This window comes from Photinus pyralis, unplaced genomic scaffold (genome assembly GCF_008802855.1).
Source record: "Photinus pyralis isolate 1611_PpyrPB1 unplaced genomic scaffold, Ppyr1.3 Ppyr1.4_unclustered_Scaffold138, whole genome shotgun sequence".
In the NCBI taxonomy this organism is placed as follows: Eukaryota; Metazoa; Arthropoda; class Insecta; order Coleoptera; family Lampyridae; genus Photinus; species Photinus pyralis.
In genome coordinates, this window is record NW_022171007.1 from 12,086 (window position 1) to 29,697 (window position 17,612).

Sequence of the window (17,612 nt, forward strand, 5' to 3'; positions counted from 1 at the left end):
GTGACAGTTACAGTAAAATATGTCTCACTTAAGATACAAATTGACGTGTTCAAGATTTTTTCAAAATCGTTTACTAAAAGATATATTTTGATAGTTCCAGACTTTAGATTCGCATCGTACCTATACGTTATAACTTTATAAGAAAACTCTGTAACGCAGAAATTTTATTTGCAAAGCCCTGTAGTAAGTGTAAAATCCACACGTTAGCTGTTCTCTATTCTTTAAAATTAAATATAGCTTCTATTTCCTCATTAGTTTGTGCTCCTTCTTGTGGTGCATGAATTTGTATTTCAACAGAACACTTTTTGCGGAAGTTTGTACCAAGCCCAAAAATCGACCAGAACCATATTCCCGTGTATTCCAGAACCGATTAATAATTATTCCTGTGTATTCACGACCAACTACCAGAAATATATAAATATAGGTATAAATAATAGTTGTTGATATATTTTTAAGTTTTTTCTTTACATCTCCTGTAGTGATATTTAGCCCAAATTTGGAATGTAAGGGCTTACATCATTGGCCTTGATGGTCAATGATAGTAAGAATCTACGGGTGGACGATTTTTGATCAGGAATAAGGAAACAATGTTCTCATTTTTTTAGAAACTTTTTGGTCTTTGTAATTGTTATGTATCAGCGAATGTTATATTAAAGAAAAATAAAAATCAGCTCTCTGTAGTTAGATAAATGAAAATAAAATTTTTAAAATAGTTCAGTAGGCCTTGATTTTATTTGACTCTTGTAACCACGTGACGCTCGAAAAGAGAAGAGGGAACGAAATATCGCAAGGGGGAGAGGGGGGTGTAGTGACATAATAATTTAATTTTTTGCTAAAAATGTGTGACGTTGATCTTCAATAAAGCATAGTTACTATAGAAGAAAGTCTTGATAATTCGTGGTCTGAGGACAATGTTCTTGGTGTAGTCTTCGCTCCTGTGGCAGGTCCATGATCTGTGCCCCCCCCCCCGTTGGCAGAATTTTTTTCATGATTAAAAATTCAAATTTTTCGCATAATACGACTCCATATTGAGTGCGCCATTTTGAATTTTGTAATTCTGATGATATCGGATTCGTAATGAGATCCCTAATAACCACCTATAGTGTGAAATTGCAAAACATTTTTTTTAATTCAAATTATTCTCATACGTCCTATTGAGTCCGCCATTTTGAATTTCGTAATTTTGACATCGGAATTGTAATCAGAGACCAATCAATTATTTTTTGTTACTGCGAATGGCAATTGTTATTTTTGTTACCACAGAAAATTTTCCTGAAATTGTGATCAATTCTTTTCTTTTATAAGAATTAAAGCAAAAATTTGTCTTTTAGAAATTTGAACACTAGTAAGTTTATTCATTTATCCTTTAACTTAAAAATCGTTTGTGCCCCCTGTCCCCTCACAAAGTACGCCAAATACAAAACGTCACTTCTATGAAAAACACTTGACGTTTCTGCTGTAACACTGAAACAAAGTATTGTCCGCTAGCAATTTTTATTCAAATATATTCGCCTTCAAACGTATCCCACCTTCCAGGGGACAATACTTTGTTTTCAGTTTTACAAAAGAAACATCATCACATATTCATAAAAGTGATTTTTGCATTTGGCGTGCTTGCTGAGTAGACACAGACGAATTTGAAGGTGTCATAAGTTACAGGATCATTGAATAAACATATTTGTGTCAAAATTGCTAGGATACAAATATTTACTTTAATTCTTATAGAAGAAAAAGGATTGATCTTTAAAAAAAATAACAATTGCCATTCGTAGAAACAAAAAAAATTGCTAGAAGCAATTGTTATCGTAACTAAAAAATAATTGCTATCGTAACTAAGCTAGAGTTTTCCAGTTGCCAACTTAAGTAGACACGCCGTATTTGAATGTTTTAATAGAACGTAACTGGAGAAAGTTATTTGTTTGACGAGCTAATCGTATAACTTTATTCAATTTTCAGTTATTGAAACTTCTCCCATTTATGTAAAATTAGAAAGTAAAATTTTGAGACTCCTATGCCCAAAATAATTTTATTAGAGAAATAACATTAGTTATAAAAGTGATTACTTAAGTCTTCGGATTTATTTTTAATAAGGCAACTGTATTTTTTATTTATGAAAAGGGATTGAGTATTTTGGTTTATGTATAGCAAACCAAAAAAGTGCAAATTTTTTTATATAAAACATTTAACCAAATTTTGGGATTTATTGCTGATCAGAATGAGGAAACATTTCCTGTATCAGTATGGGGGTTGAGTGAACTCAGCTACTCGTTACAGATGCAGCATATTTCTGAGGAAGTTTTACACATAATTTTTTCTGAAACTACAATCAAAATTGTAAAATTATCGTATGAAATAATGTTTTGACACATAGGTACCTACCAATCTAGATACGGATATGTTTCAATTTTAAATGTCATAAGATTAACGCAGCAATGGCTCATTAGGAAGGATAATGACATCTTCTTCACTCTTTTTAGAGACGAAAGTAAGTTGTTTCTAAAGTAGTTTCAGAAAAAATAAATTTTCCAACATAATGACATTAAATATTTATAACAAAAAACTCTGGAAATGTTCGATCTATCTCTGGAATTAGCAGCTGATTGCTTATTGAAGTAGGTTTCTTATTTTACTGTAGTGTCTAATCGGGTTTCGAAATGGGCCCATAAAAGCGCTATAAACCGCATGATAATGGCCTTAGTTCACGTAAACACTCCCCAATAAGTACTTGCATTAAAATTAATTACGGTAGAAAAAACGGGCGAAGCAGTTATTTTCGAAGAAAAAGCCTCTCGAAAGAAACGTGTGAAATGAAACCGCTGAAAGATCTGTTAACCATATAGAGACGTAGCCGTTTCCCGAAATTTCGACGTTCGTCGTCTCGCTCCCGATCGCAAAAATCGTCGAGTGGAAGCGAAACGGGAAAAGAGGACAAGTGTGAAAAGCCAGAATTCCGATATACAGGTGGCCTACAGCCGAATGGTGCTTATCTATCCACACCAGCTCCCACTATCTTAAGGACCTCTTTGAATTTATCACACTACCAACTGACACATGGGCTCTCTGAAGTGGCTCGAATTATCTCTAAATTAAAAAGGACAAAAATTCGAGCATCGGGCGATAAGGGGACACATCATCAACCCTAATGCGCGCTCTTCGCCCGGGAACGACGAAGCGAAGCTCTGAAAGCTATTCACCGGTCCAAAATCGAATTACGAGCAGTTTCAGATTGTATTGTTTCGGGGCACGCTTTGATCTGAGGTGTAATGGCTGCCGCTCCGCATGCAAATGGCTGCCAGAACAACGCCCACGTGTACAGCATCTTTTGCATTTTGAATGTGATTGTTTCTGGAAAATGACAACGTGCACTATCACAATCTAAGCGCCAAATCGAGCCACAAAGATATCACGGGCATAACCTCGTTAGCGGAGTCAAAAGGTTGCGCAATTTAATTGTAACGATTTGAATGCAATTTGCTCGCTTCGTTCGGTTCCCAGTTGATAAACAATTACGGTATGCAAATGGGAGTTTTATTAAAGATAAATTGTTTCGATAACGGATTTTTCTGACGACTAAAAGCTAAACCTCGTAAATCCTAAATAGCGAAACGGTGTCGACGCATATGGCAATATTGATAAAGGGCTTAAATTATAATTCCGTGTAGTTCGATATTTAGAGTAGTCTAATTTATGTGTTTTGGTATTTAGAGAGATATATCTCCTGCTGTCTGGTTAATATGATGCCCGCTTGTTTGTATAACTATAATTCCTCAAAACTTATGAGTTTCCAATTGATCTATAGGTATAGGTATCGAGACTTTCATGGTTTAATTTGAGGGCATGTTATGCAAATCTTAGTTCTGATATAATTTTGGTATTGGCATTCTGCGAATAGTGTTGTATAATCTCCATAGTCCTTAGGTAGGTAGGTACTACAGTTAGAAAAATAAACGTTTTAAAAAGATTTATACGTATACTCAAGATAGGCATAAGAAAAAATAAACAATCATAAGTAATATCAGAACATCTGCGGATCCGCTGGTAAAAATAAAATAAACGCCACGTAGATTATAAAATGTGTATAGGTGTATAGGTCGGTAGGTATCTACCAAAAGTTTCTATTTTGTACTTATTTATCAGAAACTATCATATGTACCTAACTATAATCATTTACACAATTTAAGCCTCTCCCACGGGGAGTTACGTACAAGTGTAGAAATGTTGTACCTATCCTGTTTTGTTTCAATATGCCCATAAAGCACACTTGCGGAACCCAGTGTCCTTTCTCAGTCCATCAAGTTAGCCCCCGCAATTAAAAAAAAAATGTGTAATGACCATTTTTATATAGTGCTAGGGTTGTGCTAAATTGTGCTGATTCGATTTTAATTTGTGCTGATCTGGAAAATCAATTTTTTTAAATTGAAACGCGGGGGCCAATTTGACGCCCAGCCCCCCGGTTTTTTTAACGTACAAATTCCATTACTACTTTAACGAGTTGTGCTCGATGCATATTGGATTGTGCCGGTCAAATATTCGAAAATAGTCTTACAGTACACGGTAGTTCCTGCACTCAAATCTCGGGGCCAACTTAACTCCTCTAAACGGAGACGCAATGCAACCTATTTCTCAAGAATTGCCCTAAAGAGGAGTAGTAATTCGTAAGAAATCAGCACATGTGGGAAATTTTAAAATTGAATAAAATCAGGTGTAACTTTTTCAGATTCAATTACGTTTTTGTAGATTACTGACATAGTTCGCCTATTGGGCAACGCATAAATTCAAGGGACAAACCGTTAATCAGAAAAAAAATCCAGGCAGTAATCAACAAATCGCCTCTTCGGCGCAAAAATATACTACCTACGTAAAACTTAAAACCGATATTAACGATAGTAATGGCATAGCAATAGTGCAATATTGTACTATGCGAAAGGTACTTTCTAAAACTCGAAAGTTTTCTCTTTCATTGAATATTTAATTACCTTCATTACATTGATTTGGTTCTCAAACAATACGGGTAAAGTTGCAGATACGTTTATTGTTTTTTTGGAAAAGCATAAGCAATTTTTCAGCCCTCCCCGTAGTCACGATTGACGTGTTTTGTCAGATTTACCTAATATGGATAAGTGAAACATTAATGACAGTATAATGTGACCTTTGTTATCTGTTTGTCAAAAAAAAATGTAATCTGGCAAATTCTTAATCGTTCACTGTGCCATCAGAAGTCACTACAATCACGGTCGTTGGCCATCCTCAACCGGTCTACTGCGGGTGGACAGGCGGTAGGTAATGGTTAGATTAGTTTTGTTATAATAAACCGCTTCTATTTTTTAGTCGTTTAGCAACCATTTGATAGTCTACGTAGCACCTGTAATATTTAGAATTGGTGAGTATATCTAAATTGTTAATTTGACCGCAAGCATAATGCTATTGAAATACGTGTAACGCATTCATAATTAAAAATATCCTTGATTGTAGAAAAACAGCCTCGCCTTTTCGAATTTGTCTTTGTTAATTCATAGATGGGCCATACTGCTATGGTATATTTAGATATACCAGTAACAGAAAGTTACAAAAATTTACAAATGTACTAGGTACATATTGTTGATATTTGGGGTTAATCTCCGTGCAAGAAAATGCCCGTTTTTCGCAAAATTATTCCCCAACGTCGGTATCTGATACAATCTCCAAATGTTGATAAAAAATTAAAATATCAAACATTTACATTATTATCGTCAGTTTGTCGATAATTAACAGCGCATTAAGAAATTAACTGGTGTATCAAGAATTCGAGACATTATTTGCCGTGAAGATGGGTCACAAACCTTTCCGGGAATGTTTTCTGTAACAGTCTAGTGCTTGTGGAACTTCTCTTGGACGACCAAAAAATCTTTCGGTGGACAAGCCGCGTACATTTCAAAATTCAAATCGCAATAGTATTTTTGCATACAACTACGCGAAACTTGTTTTAATGCTATATGATTTTATTTTTAGCCCGAAAAAAATAGATAAGCAAAACAGGTTTAACATTGCTCTTCTGCAAAAACTAGAATATTGATGTCACCGCACCCGATAATTGATAAATTTGCAACACTGAACCAAGGAATACAAGTTAGAGGATTAAAGTAGCGCATTCGGTGAAAGACTGAACTGGGATTATTCGATTTGCATCTTAGGTCTGTTTGTAACGTTCAATTATTTTGTATAAATTTTGGTGAATTCTTTTGGAATATGAAGTTTGACGTTGCAAACAGTACTTTTTGTCCTTTTTAGCGCATTTTTTCAAATTTATTTGTGAAAAGGTAGCTGCTAATCTCACTTTGGCTGGCTAACTGGCTGGCAGCAAATGTGGAACGCTTGCAAAAAGACGAGACGTTGTGTACCTACCGGGGCCATGTAATGTAATGACTTTAGGAACGGGGCTACATGATGTGGGCTCGGCGACATTTGGGCGGCATTCCCTAGCGTGCGTATATTAACGTGGTGGTTTTTTAGTTTTTTCCTACTTTCTTCTACAGTTTTGTTGTGATTGTTTTCAAATTGGTGTCGTCGGAAAGATCTTGTAAACGCGCACAACTCCTGCGTGACGGAATTTTGTTTTATTTCCTAGGGGAGAAATTAACCATCTTTTGCAAAGCGCGCATCTTCTTAGAGCTCGTATCGCGATCTCTCTTTCTCCTGTCGCCAATAGAAGCTCGAGATATGAAAAGTGCCCCAAAATTGAGTACTATTTTGTGGTTGCTTTTTTTTTATCGAAATCCACCAAAATACGAATTGCGGATGAACGGGATGTCGGAAACGGGTATCGACAAAGGGAATGTGGTAGCCCCAGACAAGATCTTACCTACTGATGGTGGAGTCAAAACTTCAAACGCGAATTGCGGGTGAAAAGAACGGCGGAAGCGGGTACCAACAAAGGGAAAGTGGTAGTCTTCGACAAGATCTTATTGAAGGTGGAGTTAAAACTAGCTAATCAAATACCGATCTGCCACACAAAAATGTGCTGAAGTCCCTTCAAAATCACACAAGGACTTTTTTCTGTAAATTTGTAGTATAGTTTGATTATTATTTGAACCCTCAAGTTAGCTAATAAAACTATACATAAAATGAACCTCATAGGTCAGATTCTTGTAACAAACGTTCTGCACTACATTTTAGTTTATTTTCAACTACATAGAACTATGGCCTTTCGAATTCGTTTGATCTAAGGATCGATCATACATAGAGCTCATTCAGCAGCCGACTATAAGCTATTACCCTGATTGTACCTCTTGGCCCCTTTTTGTCTGGTGTTTATCCATTTGTGCAGCGTGAAGGAAGTAAATATAAGGTTCTCTTATAGTCTTATCAGCCAGCGGTACTTCGGACGTGTTTAAATTAGGTATATCTTAATTATTAATCACTGTCTGTGAAGCATGAGCCATTAGCACCTGATCGTCTCAGAATGAGCCTGTTGTCTGAATTCTACAACTTTTCTTGTACACATACACTTTTTTTTTCGTAAGACGTAAGACACAATCGCAATATTTACAACCGAAGTAGTACGTAATACCACAGACAACATATAATACTACAAACGACAAGTAATATACCTATAGTCTGTTTCAAATTAAGTCGACACTATTGCTAACTTTCTTTGTTGGATTAGAGTTAGAAAGATGGTTAAATTACCACAAGTTAACTCCACCTTCAAAAGTAATCGTAAACGATTTACATAAAGCGCATTTCCACTTGCATTCATCTCCCATTTGTAAGATGCAACTTCTGTTAAAATCGTAAAAATCCGGCCACAAATATGAAAGATAGCGTTGCACATGGACAATCCATTGTTGACGTGCTACTTCAATTTCAGTTTATGAGAAGAATTTCATTTCAATGCTTTTCTAAATAAGAAAGTTGGAACTGCGTATGTGCAAACCTAAATTTTAAAACTAATGTTAGATTTTCCTTTGTTCCAAGCGCCTAAGTATCAAATTTCACTTAAATGGTTCCATAGATAAAGAAGTTGGCACTGCGCATGCGCAAAATAAAATTTTGAAACTGGCGCTAGATTTTCCTTTATTCCAAGTGCCTATGTATCACATTTCATTTCAATTCTTCCATAAATAAAAAGTTGACACTGCGCATGCGCAAAACCAAAATTTGAAATTGGCGTTTGATTTTCCTTTATCCCAAGTGCCTATGTATCAAATTTCGTTTAAATTCTTCCATAAATAAAAAAGTTGGCACTGCGCATGCGCACAACCAAATTTTGAAACTGGCGTTTGATTTTCCTTTATTCCAAGTGCCTATGTATCAAATTTCGTTTAAATTCTTCCATAAATAAAGAAGTTGGCACTGCGCATGCGCAAAACCAAATTTTGAAATTGGCGTTTGATTTTCCTTTATTCGAAGTGCCTATGTATCAAATTTCATTTAAATTCTTCCATAAATAAAAAAGTTGGCACTCCGCATGCGCAAAACCAAATTTTGAAACTGGCGTTTGATTTTCCTTTATTCCAAGTGCCTATGTATCAAATTTCATTCAAATACTTTTATAAGAAAAAAAGTTTGCAATTCGGTTTATAAATGGTCGAGATGCGAAAAAGGCACTGTGAATTTTGAATCGATTCGACTCAACTTTTGGCATTGCGTATTATATGGCTAAGGCTATGCCCATATTGAATTTCATGCAATTCAGTTCATAACTAACGGAGATGTAAAAGCGATCGGACATTTCTAAACAAAGTTATCGTTCACACGGACAGATAGATGGACAGACAGACAAAGGAACAGACGGAGAGACCAACCGGCAGGCGGCAGATAGCAATGCAAAATTATAAACGATCTCTAGGATCGTTAATAAACGGCAAAAGTGTAAAATTATGGAACATGTAAAAAACGGTTTTTTGTTTTTTTACAATAATTTTTTTTGTAAGCGGTACAGAAGAATTTCCTAGAAAATTTCCTTCCTTGGTACAAGACTCGACACCATAACGAACCAAATAGCGAAAAAAGTAGAACAATAGCTCTTAAGATAAAGAACTAGTAGCGTCGCAAAACCAGCGGACGGACGGACGGACAAAGTGGCCACAATAGCGCATTTTTAGCGCATTTCCACAAAAATAAAAAAAAATGCGCTATTGTAGCCACTTTGTCCGTCCGTCCGCTCGTTTTGCGACGCTACTAGTTCTTTATCTTAAGAGCTATTGTTCTACTTTTTTCGCTATTTGGTTCGTTATGGTGTCAAGTCTTGTACCAAGGAAGGAATTTTTTCTGTACCGCTTACAAAAAAAGTTATTGTAAAAAAAACAAAAAACCGTTTTTTACATGTTCCATAATTTTACACTTTTGCCGTTTATTAACGATCCTAGAGATCGTTTATAATTTTGCATTGCTATCTGTCGCCTGCCGGTTGGTCTGTCCGTCTGTTCCTTTGTCTGTCTGTCCATCTATCTGTCCGTGTGAACGATAACTTTGTTTAGAAATGTTCGATCGCCTTTACATCTCCGTTAGTTATGAACTGAATTGCATGAAATTCAATATGGGCATAGCTTTAGCCATATAATACGCAATGCCAAAAATTGAATCGAATCGATTCAAAATTCACAGTGCCCTTTTCGCATCTCGACCATTTATAAACCGAATTGCAAACTTTTTTACTTATAAAAGTATTTGAATAAAATTTGATACATATGCACTTGGAATAAAGGAAAATCAAACGCCAATTTCAAAATTTGGTTTTGCGCATGCGCAGTGCCAACTTTTTTATTTATGGAAGAATTTAAACGAAATTTGATACATAGGCACTTGGGATAAAGGAAAATCAAACGCCAATTTCAAAATTTGGTTTTGCGCATGCGCAGTGCCAACTTTTTTATTTATGGAAGAATTTAAACGAAATTTGATACATAGGCACTTGGAATAAAGGAAAATCAAACGCCAATTTCAAAATTTGGTTTTGCGCATGCGCAGTGCCAACTTTTTTATTTATGGAAGAATTTAAACGAAATTTGATACATAGGCACTTGGAATAAAGGAAAATCAAACGCCAATTTCAAAATTTGGTTTTGCGCATGCGCAGTGCCAACTTTTTTATTTATGGAAGAATTTAAACGAAATTTGATACATAGGCACTTGGGATAAAGGAAAATCAAACGCCAATTTCAAAATTTGGTTTTGCGCATGCGCAGTGCCAACTTTTTTATTTATGGAAGAATTTAAACGAAATTTGATACATAGGCACTTGGGATAAAGGAAAATCAAACGCCAATTTCAAAATTTCGTTTTGCGCATGCGCAGTGCCAACTTTTTTATTTATGGAAGAATTTAAACGAAATTTGATACATAAGCACTTCGAATAAAGAAAAATCAAACGCCAATTTCAAAATTTGGTTTTGCGCATGCGCAGTGCCAACTTTTTTATTTATGGAAGAATTTAAACGAAATTTGATACATAGGCACTTGGGATAAAGAAAAATCAAACGCCAATTTCAAAATTTGGTTTTGCGCATGCGCAGTGCCAACTTTTTTATTTATGGAAGAATTTAAATAAAATGTGATACATAGGCACTTGGAATAAAGGAAAATCTAGCGCCAGTTTCAAAATTTTATTTTGCGCATGCGCAGTGCCAACTCTTTTATCTATGGAACCATTTAAGTGAAATTTGATACTTAGGCGCTTGGAACAAAGGAAAATCTAACATTAGTTTTAAAATTTAGGTTTGCACATGCGCAGTTCCAACTTTCTTATTTAGAATAGCATTGAAATGAAATTCTTCGCATAAACTGAAATTGAAGTAGCACGTCAACAATGGATTGCCCATGTGCAACGCTATCTTTCATATTAGTGGGCGGATTTTTACGATTTTAACAGAAGTTGCATCTTACAAATGGGAAATGAATGCAAGTGGAAATGCGCTTTATGTAAATCGTTTACGATTACTTTTTAACTTGTTTTTTATTTTTGTGGAAATGCGCTAAAAATTGTGTATTTTTTCTACTGAATTCAAATCTGCGATTAAAAAAACAAAACTACATCGCATTTTTCAGATAATAACAAAAATGTGATTTTTGTATGGAACGCCCTGTCTATTATTACATCACATGACGGCTTATTAACTTCGCTAAAAAAGTTCTTAATTCAGCTAAAATACGAGGGTTGTCCCCAAAGTAGCAGACGTTTTGAAATAAAAAATTTCTAAATGCGTTTCCTTTGCTACCTATATAAGCAAATTGAATAATGTGAAATCTAAGTAAAGTTTTTAACATCAACACTTCAGAAGCAAATTTTAAGAGCAACAATATAAAACACAACTTATCTACTCTACCTACAAGCAGTGAGTGGAAAATTATATTCAATGCTACAAAAGAGAGAGAGAGAGAACCGAAAAATACCGGTTCTTTGGCACTAATAATAACGGTATCGGTACCGGTTCCAGTTATTATAACTTCCAAGTGAAGGGCTTATAAATGCAATCGGTTCCGGTACCGGACCCATTTTTTCGGTTCCGGTTCCAACCCCTGATTAGGACTGAAAAAGTTAGAAGGGGTGCCGTAGAATTTTTTAGATTTAATTTTCTTGTATCAAATCAATTTAGTTAACCGCTAGGAACCCCTAAATTATTCCAATAAGGGTAAACGAAAATTTTACACTTAGTATACAGTTCAACCGTTTACTTGATTTTTTATTGTCAACCTGATTGAGCAGTGGCTTGCTGTGTAAAGAAGCCAGAATGGTTAAATGACCTCAGCCTTCGGGTAAAGATCCATAATTTAATCTTTTGGGAGTCGTAAGGTAAAGTGATTGAACCAATGGAGCTAGCCGTACCTGTAACAAGATACGAAGATTCGCATACGCTTTTCAGTAGGGGAATTTCTTGATACTCAACTCGTATTCGGAAACACGGCTCGATCATAATCAATAGCACTGATCCTTGAACTCGTAGAAATTTATTGGTGAAGGTTTTTGTTGGTGTTGTTTTCGAGTTAGACGAAAAAACAGACTGAAGAACTTCGTTAGTCATGCGCTCTGGCTACATAAGTTAGAGGCTTGGAGTAAGAGGAGTTGCTTTGGATTTGTTAAAATCATACATTACAGAACGCCATCAAATAGTGAAGCTTAATACCGCATTCAGCGATTTGCGCTGTGTAACGCAAGGAGTTCCTCAGGGATCTGTGTTGGGGCTCCTGTTGTATGTGATCTACTCCAATGATTTAGCTAGTTATATGTCCAGTCGAAATGTTAATATAGTATGTTATGCAGATGATACAAATTTCCTAATTAAACAGGTAAAAAAGTTTAACGTGGACTGAAAATACCAGTTTAGTGGAAAACAGAAACATAACCATATCGGTTCTCTTTAGTCTCACCAGATACCGCTGCGAGAGGAAAATTAGGTACTAGATAAACCCGCAGACAAGACACATTATTCCATACTGAAGGCCGTACATCGTCCACAATTTTCTCATACTTGAATGCATTCTTGATTGTTTCTTCTTGGTGTGTTACACAGTGATTCCATACGTCTGGAGTTATTTCAGTTAATGCACTCTTCCATGTTTAAATGACATCGATGTACCTAAAGAATGATAAAACTTGTTCGATGCCAGTTCAATGGGATTGAAACCTCAATGGTAAGTCGGAAAACGCAGAACTTTGTGGCCATACTTCAGCCCATTTTATAACTACTTGCGGTTTTTGAATTGTGTTTTAACCAACTGTCACCATTCATTTGTGGATTAGGTAATCCTTCAAATGGGGTTGTAAAAGTCTAAACCTCTCCCATACTGGTTTTTTAAAGGTTGTTTCAACAATACGCGAACATCGGGCGGCTAAAATAAATCGTTTAATCGTTGTCTTTCTAAGAATGAAACATCAAATTAAAGATAACACAACACCTACAAATATCGATGCGACAGTTATGCACAACCAGAATAATGTGACGAAAAATACTAACTTACCTTAGGTAACTGCGATACGACATTGTTCTCAGGGTCTCAGAGTAACAGATAACTACTGGCATGAAAATGAATGAAATCATTTATTACCAAAGCTATATTTTGAAAAAATTAGTACAAGGTGTGTCACGTATCGTTAACTTCATTGATTTAAGAACTCTAATAAATAATGCAACTCAGATAAGTCGACTTTAATGTCTGAAGTTAACGCACCTTCTTTACTTCGATTTCAGTTGCAATGAGAGCACACGTGTTCGTGTGTTTAGTAAGTTTTATCTTCGCGGCCGTAGCCAAAGACCCATCCCTGGAAGATGAGGAAATACGCGCAAGAGCATACGTAAAGTTACTGAATGACAAAATAGCTCTTAGAAATAATCGAGAAACATTAGCTGCTTGGAAATATGCTTCAAACATTACAGAAGAAAACTTAAAAGAGCAGGTGCGTAACAATATAACGTATTCATGAACTTATGTTTGATTTTAGCTTGATGTGAGCAAAGAGTCTGCAAAAGAAACAAAAGAAGACTGGTTAGAAACAATCAAATTTAATTGGAGATCGTTCGGCGATTATGATCTACGGCGGCAATTTGAAAAATTATCCATATTGGGTAAATCCGCCTTACCGGAAGAGAAGTTTTTGAAATTGGAGAAAATTATTAGTGACATGCAAACTATTTATTCCACCGCTAAGATTTGCGATCATAAAAATAAAACTAAGTGCGATTTGGTCCTGGACCCTGGTAAGTACATTGCCAAAAACAAACTCGGCTTAACAAGTATTTGCAGAAATAACTGATATATTAGCAAATTCACGTGATCCCGAAGAGCTGAAGCATGTCTGGGTGGAATGGAGGCACAAAAATGCGCCGGCGAAAGAATTATTTAGGGATTATGTTAAGTATGCCAATGAAGCCGCAGTCTTAAACAATTTCACAAGTAATACCGGATTTTGGTTATATGATTATGAATCCCCAACTTTCGTTCAAGACGTAGAAAGTATTTGGGAACAACTCAAACCAATTTACACTCAATTACACGCGTACATAAGGACAAAATTAAGACAACGATACGGGGATATTGTTTCCGAGAAGGGTCCTATACCGGCACATCTTCTAGGTATCTAAATGAAATGTTATTAACAATATCTTACTTAGTTGTGTATTTCAGGCAATATGTGGGCTCAAAGTTGGTCAAATATTGCTGACTTTACTCTTCCACATCCGTCAGCAAAAAGGGCCGATATTACATCAGAATTGCTTAATCAAGTAAAAGTCTAAAGCATTTTTCATAGAATCCATTGATAATTTTACTTTCAGGGGTATGACGCCTTAAAAATGTTTAAAACGGCGGAAGAATTCTTTGTTTCTTTAAATCTGAAGAAAATGACCCCGGAATTTTGGGAACGATCAATATTGGTTAAACCAAATGATGGTCGAGAACTAGTTTGCCATGCATCGGCTTGGGACTTCTTTGACAAAAAAGATTTCCGGTGGGCTATTTGTGCAAAACTAATTTCATAATTTTAACGTTTTTCCTTTAGGATTAAGCAATGTACAAGTGTCAACTTTGAAGATTTCACTACAGCTCATCATGAAATGGGACACATTCAGTACTATCTGCAGTACAGCGACCAGCCAGTTGTTTATAGACAGGGAGCAAACGATGGTAAACCCACAATAAGTAACAAGCGCAGTAATACCTAAATATGTTTTAACCTTAGGATTCCACGAAGCCGTGGGAGATGTAATGTCGCTGTCGGTCTCATCCACAAAACACTTAAAAAGAATTGGACTCATAGACGCGAACACACCTGATAATGATGCTGTTGATTTGAATGCTTTATTTATGGTAAATTTGTATTTCTTTATATATAATAGAATTTAACCTATTTTCACTTATAACAAAGATTGGCCTTGACAAAATCGCTTTTCTACCATTTGGATATCTTATGGATAAATGGAGATGGGGCATATTTGATGGCAATATCACTGCAGAGGACTATAATTGTAAATGGTGGGAATACCGCACATCGATACAAGGAGTAGAGCCACCGGTGGACAGAAGCGAAGATGACTTTGACGCAGCTGCAAAATATCACATAGTAGCTGACGTTCCTTATTTGAGGTACACACGCCCGACGTCTTTTATTCCTTCAAGATTTACTTCAAATTCTTATTTCAGATATTTCGTAAGTTTCGTAATACAGTTCCAGTTTCACAGAGCAGCATGTGAATTGGCAGGTGAATATGATCCTGAAGATCCTACTAAACCTCTACACAAGTGCGATATTTACCACAGCACTAAAGCGGGCGAAAGCATAGCGTAAGCTTAAACAAATAGAAATTTATTATGGTAATTCTGTAATATTGTAGTAAAATGCTGCAAATGGGATCCTCTCGTCCTTGGCCTGATGCTATGGAAGTTCTTACTGGTCAACGTAAAATGGATGCGAGTGGTTTATTGGAATATTTCAGACCCCTGCATAAGTGGTTAGAAGCAGAAAATAAGAAGAACGGCGCATACATTGGATGGGAATCAACCCAGAAAAGTATATAGTTAGATGCTTGAATAACATAACATGGTTTTTATTTTAGAGTGCACAAAGAGGCAGTGAAGATTAATGACATAGTTATAGCAGCTTCAATTAATGGTTTCAGACATACCTTAATACGCATAGTTTCATCTTCACAATATGTGATACTCGAGTTATCAAATTTTTAATAAAGATTTACCTTATGGTCGATTTGTTTCGAGAATCTTTATTTTGATCATGCCTTGACTTGGCTCTTTTAAACTATAGAAAAGTTGATTAAAATCGTTGATCATGCTTGTTGCACATACTATTTACCTTAAAAGTTTCGTGGTTCTATAATTTTCGTGTGTACTGCACCCATTGAATTCTTACTAAATCCTATGATTTTTGTTGTAGGAATTCAGGGTATAAACCGGTTGCTGTGTTAATTAGCATAGTGCTGTGCTGGGCCTTATTACATTGACATAGGATATAGCGTCACTAAAGCCCCTGAAGCGACATTTGATTTCAACGCACGACATTATTGGATTTGAGTAATATCTGTCTTCGCTGTTGACTAATTGCGGGAGGACCGACCTCAAGAATTACTTTAGGAAAACTTATGTAGATTGGTCTCGACTGCCTACACATGGGATAGTGCACCTCAGGTTTATTGTGCTGTCAGTGTATTCAAACCCGTACTCCAACACAATGTCTCTTGCCTCTTTCAATATTATGTCTACGGGTTTGAGGTTCCCGATTGTTTGTGGATTCCAACCTAGCTGTTTTCTTCTTTCCAATGCGAGAGATTCGAAGAGTATGCGATGCGCAGTTTCGTCTTCCTCGCAATCTGCAAGTTGGTTGAGCTCTATATAGGACTATAGGTATAGATGCTGATCTTCTGAATGTTTTAAATCCTACAACTCCGGTAAATAAGCTTTGCAAACTTTTTCGGTGGTGTAGCCTGTTTAATTTTCCCGCGGTAGTTGGATTTTGGTCCAACTGTTAGTTAAAATGTATATCTTGTTACAGGAGTTTCATTCCTGACTTTCAGTCGCGCATTTAGTAATCGCATACAATTCACTGATTTGTTCACTTTTATGTGCACCCTGCACCAGCCAGACTCTGTTTCTCCCGTAAACTTGGAACTGGAACGGTCTGTGTAGATGATGAGGTTTTTGTTTCAGAATCCCAATTTGGGTTTCGTAAGTGAACTGCGTTTGATCATAGCTTTGGTTTAACTCTGGACAAGTCTGTCACAGGGCGCCACTTTCAGAGAGGGCGACAAGATGTGCTAAATTATATTTTTTTAATTATTTACAATTTAGATCTGGGCTTATCATTTAACCCTTGCAATAAAAAGCTGCTATTTCTGCCAGTGGGACATTCCTCTCCTCTGCGGTTCTTGGTGTATTTTGTTTCAAAATCAATACAGATAAATAACACTATGAAGCTCGGTCACTAAGTACGCAATTTAACTACTGTACCTACCAACCTATTGGTTGCGGGGGCACCGAGCTAAATGTAGCCCATGGCGCTAAAAACATAGCCCGGGGCCTGCATTTGGTGGTTGTGTTATAAGTGGGCGTTCTAAATTAGTTTGGAGGCGTATGTTAGGTCCTAAATACGTCACTTTGTGCGTCCACTGAATGTAGGTCTTAAATAGCATCAGTTTTTTGTAGGGTGCTATTTCTTTTCTCCTTGTAAACGGTACTATTGATGCTTTTGTAAGATTGATCATTAAATCTTGTGCTAAGCATCCTTTACTAGTTTACTTTCAGGACTACTTTCATGATATCTTCAAAAATCTTTTGGTTTCTACTTTGGATTATTGTGATCATCAACGTACGCCTCCCTGGGCGCAGCAATCTTTGTCGTTTGTTTAGAAATAGTTCGTCTACTGTTAGGCACCACCGGAGTGGAGATAAATTCTCTCCCTGTGAGCACTCTCTGGTCGTTGAAAGTACTATCTCTCAGATCTAATACCACCGTTCTGGTGTTTACCATCGACATAGGTCACCAATCATGTGGTTATGGTATTTCTTTTTCAATGTAGCTAGTATTGTTGAATTTTGAAGATATCCTCTATGTCAAGGAAAGCCGCGAGAGCAAATTGATTTTCATCTATAAAATATAGTGTTTCTTATCCAATTTTGCTTACTAGCTG

General features: G+C 36.2%; 1 protein-coding gene and 1 long non-coding RNA gene across 5 annotated transcripts; one reads left to right on the plus strand and one right to left on the minus strand.

Annotated features, from left to right (window-relative positions):
- Positions 1 to 5,081: 5,081 nt before the first annotated feature.
- On the plus strand, positions 5,082 to 15,676 carry LOC116181619 (angiotensin-converting enzyme-like). 2 transcript variants are annotated; one of them, XM_031501996.1, is made up of 13 exons: positions 5,082 to 5,276; positions 5,329 to 5,380; positions 13,167 to 13,372; positions 13,418 to 13,673; positions 13,720 to 14,049; positions 14,101 to 14,198; positions 14,250 to 14,422; positions 14,474 to 14,598; positions 14,654 to 14,781; positions 14,840 to 15,057; positions 15,115 to 15,255; positions 15,306 to 15,481; positions 15,528 to 15,676. In XM_031501996.1, exons 3-13 carry the CDS (start codon positions 13,172 to 13,174, stop codon positions 15,545 to 15,547), a joined length of 1,866 nt encoding a protein of 621 aa, XP_031357856.1. In that variant the 5' UTR covers positions 5,082 to 5,276; positions 5,329 to 5,380; positions 13,167 to 13,171; the 3' UTR covers positions 15,548 to 15,676. The 2 variants fall into 2 exon arrangements, with proteins under 2 accessions (XP_031357856.1, XP_031357857.1); XM_031501997.1 differs by lacking the exons at positions 5,082 to 5,276; positions 5,329 to 5,380 and having other exon boundaries at positions 13,119 to 13,372.
- LOC116181620 lies at positions 11,489 to 13,040 on the minus strand. Of its 3 annotated transcripts, none has more exons than XR_004147295.1 (3): positions 12,937 to 13,040; positions 12,346 to 12,807; positions 11,489 to 12,284 (listed from the first exon to the last, which is right to left on the minus strand). It is a non-coding gene; the product is annotated as an uncharacterized LOC116181620 (long non-coding RNA). The 3 variants fall into 3 exon arrangements; XR_004147296.1 differs by having other exon boundaries at positions 11,489 to 12,008; positions 12,067 to 12,807; XR_004147297.1 differs by having other exon boundaries at positions 11,489 to 11,803; positions 11,865 to 12,807.
- Positions 15,677 to 17,612: the final 1,936 nt, after the last annotated feature.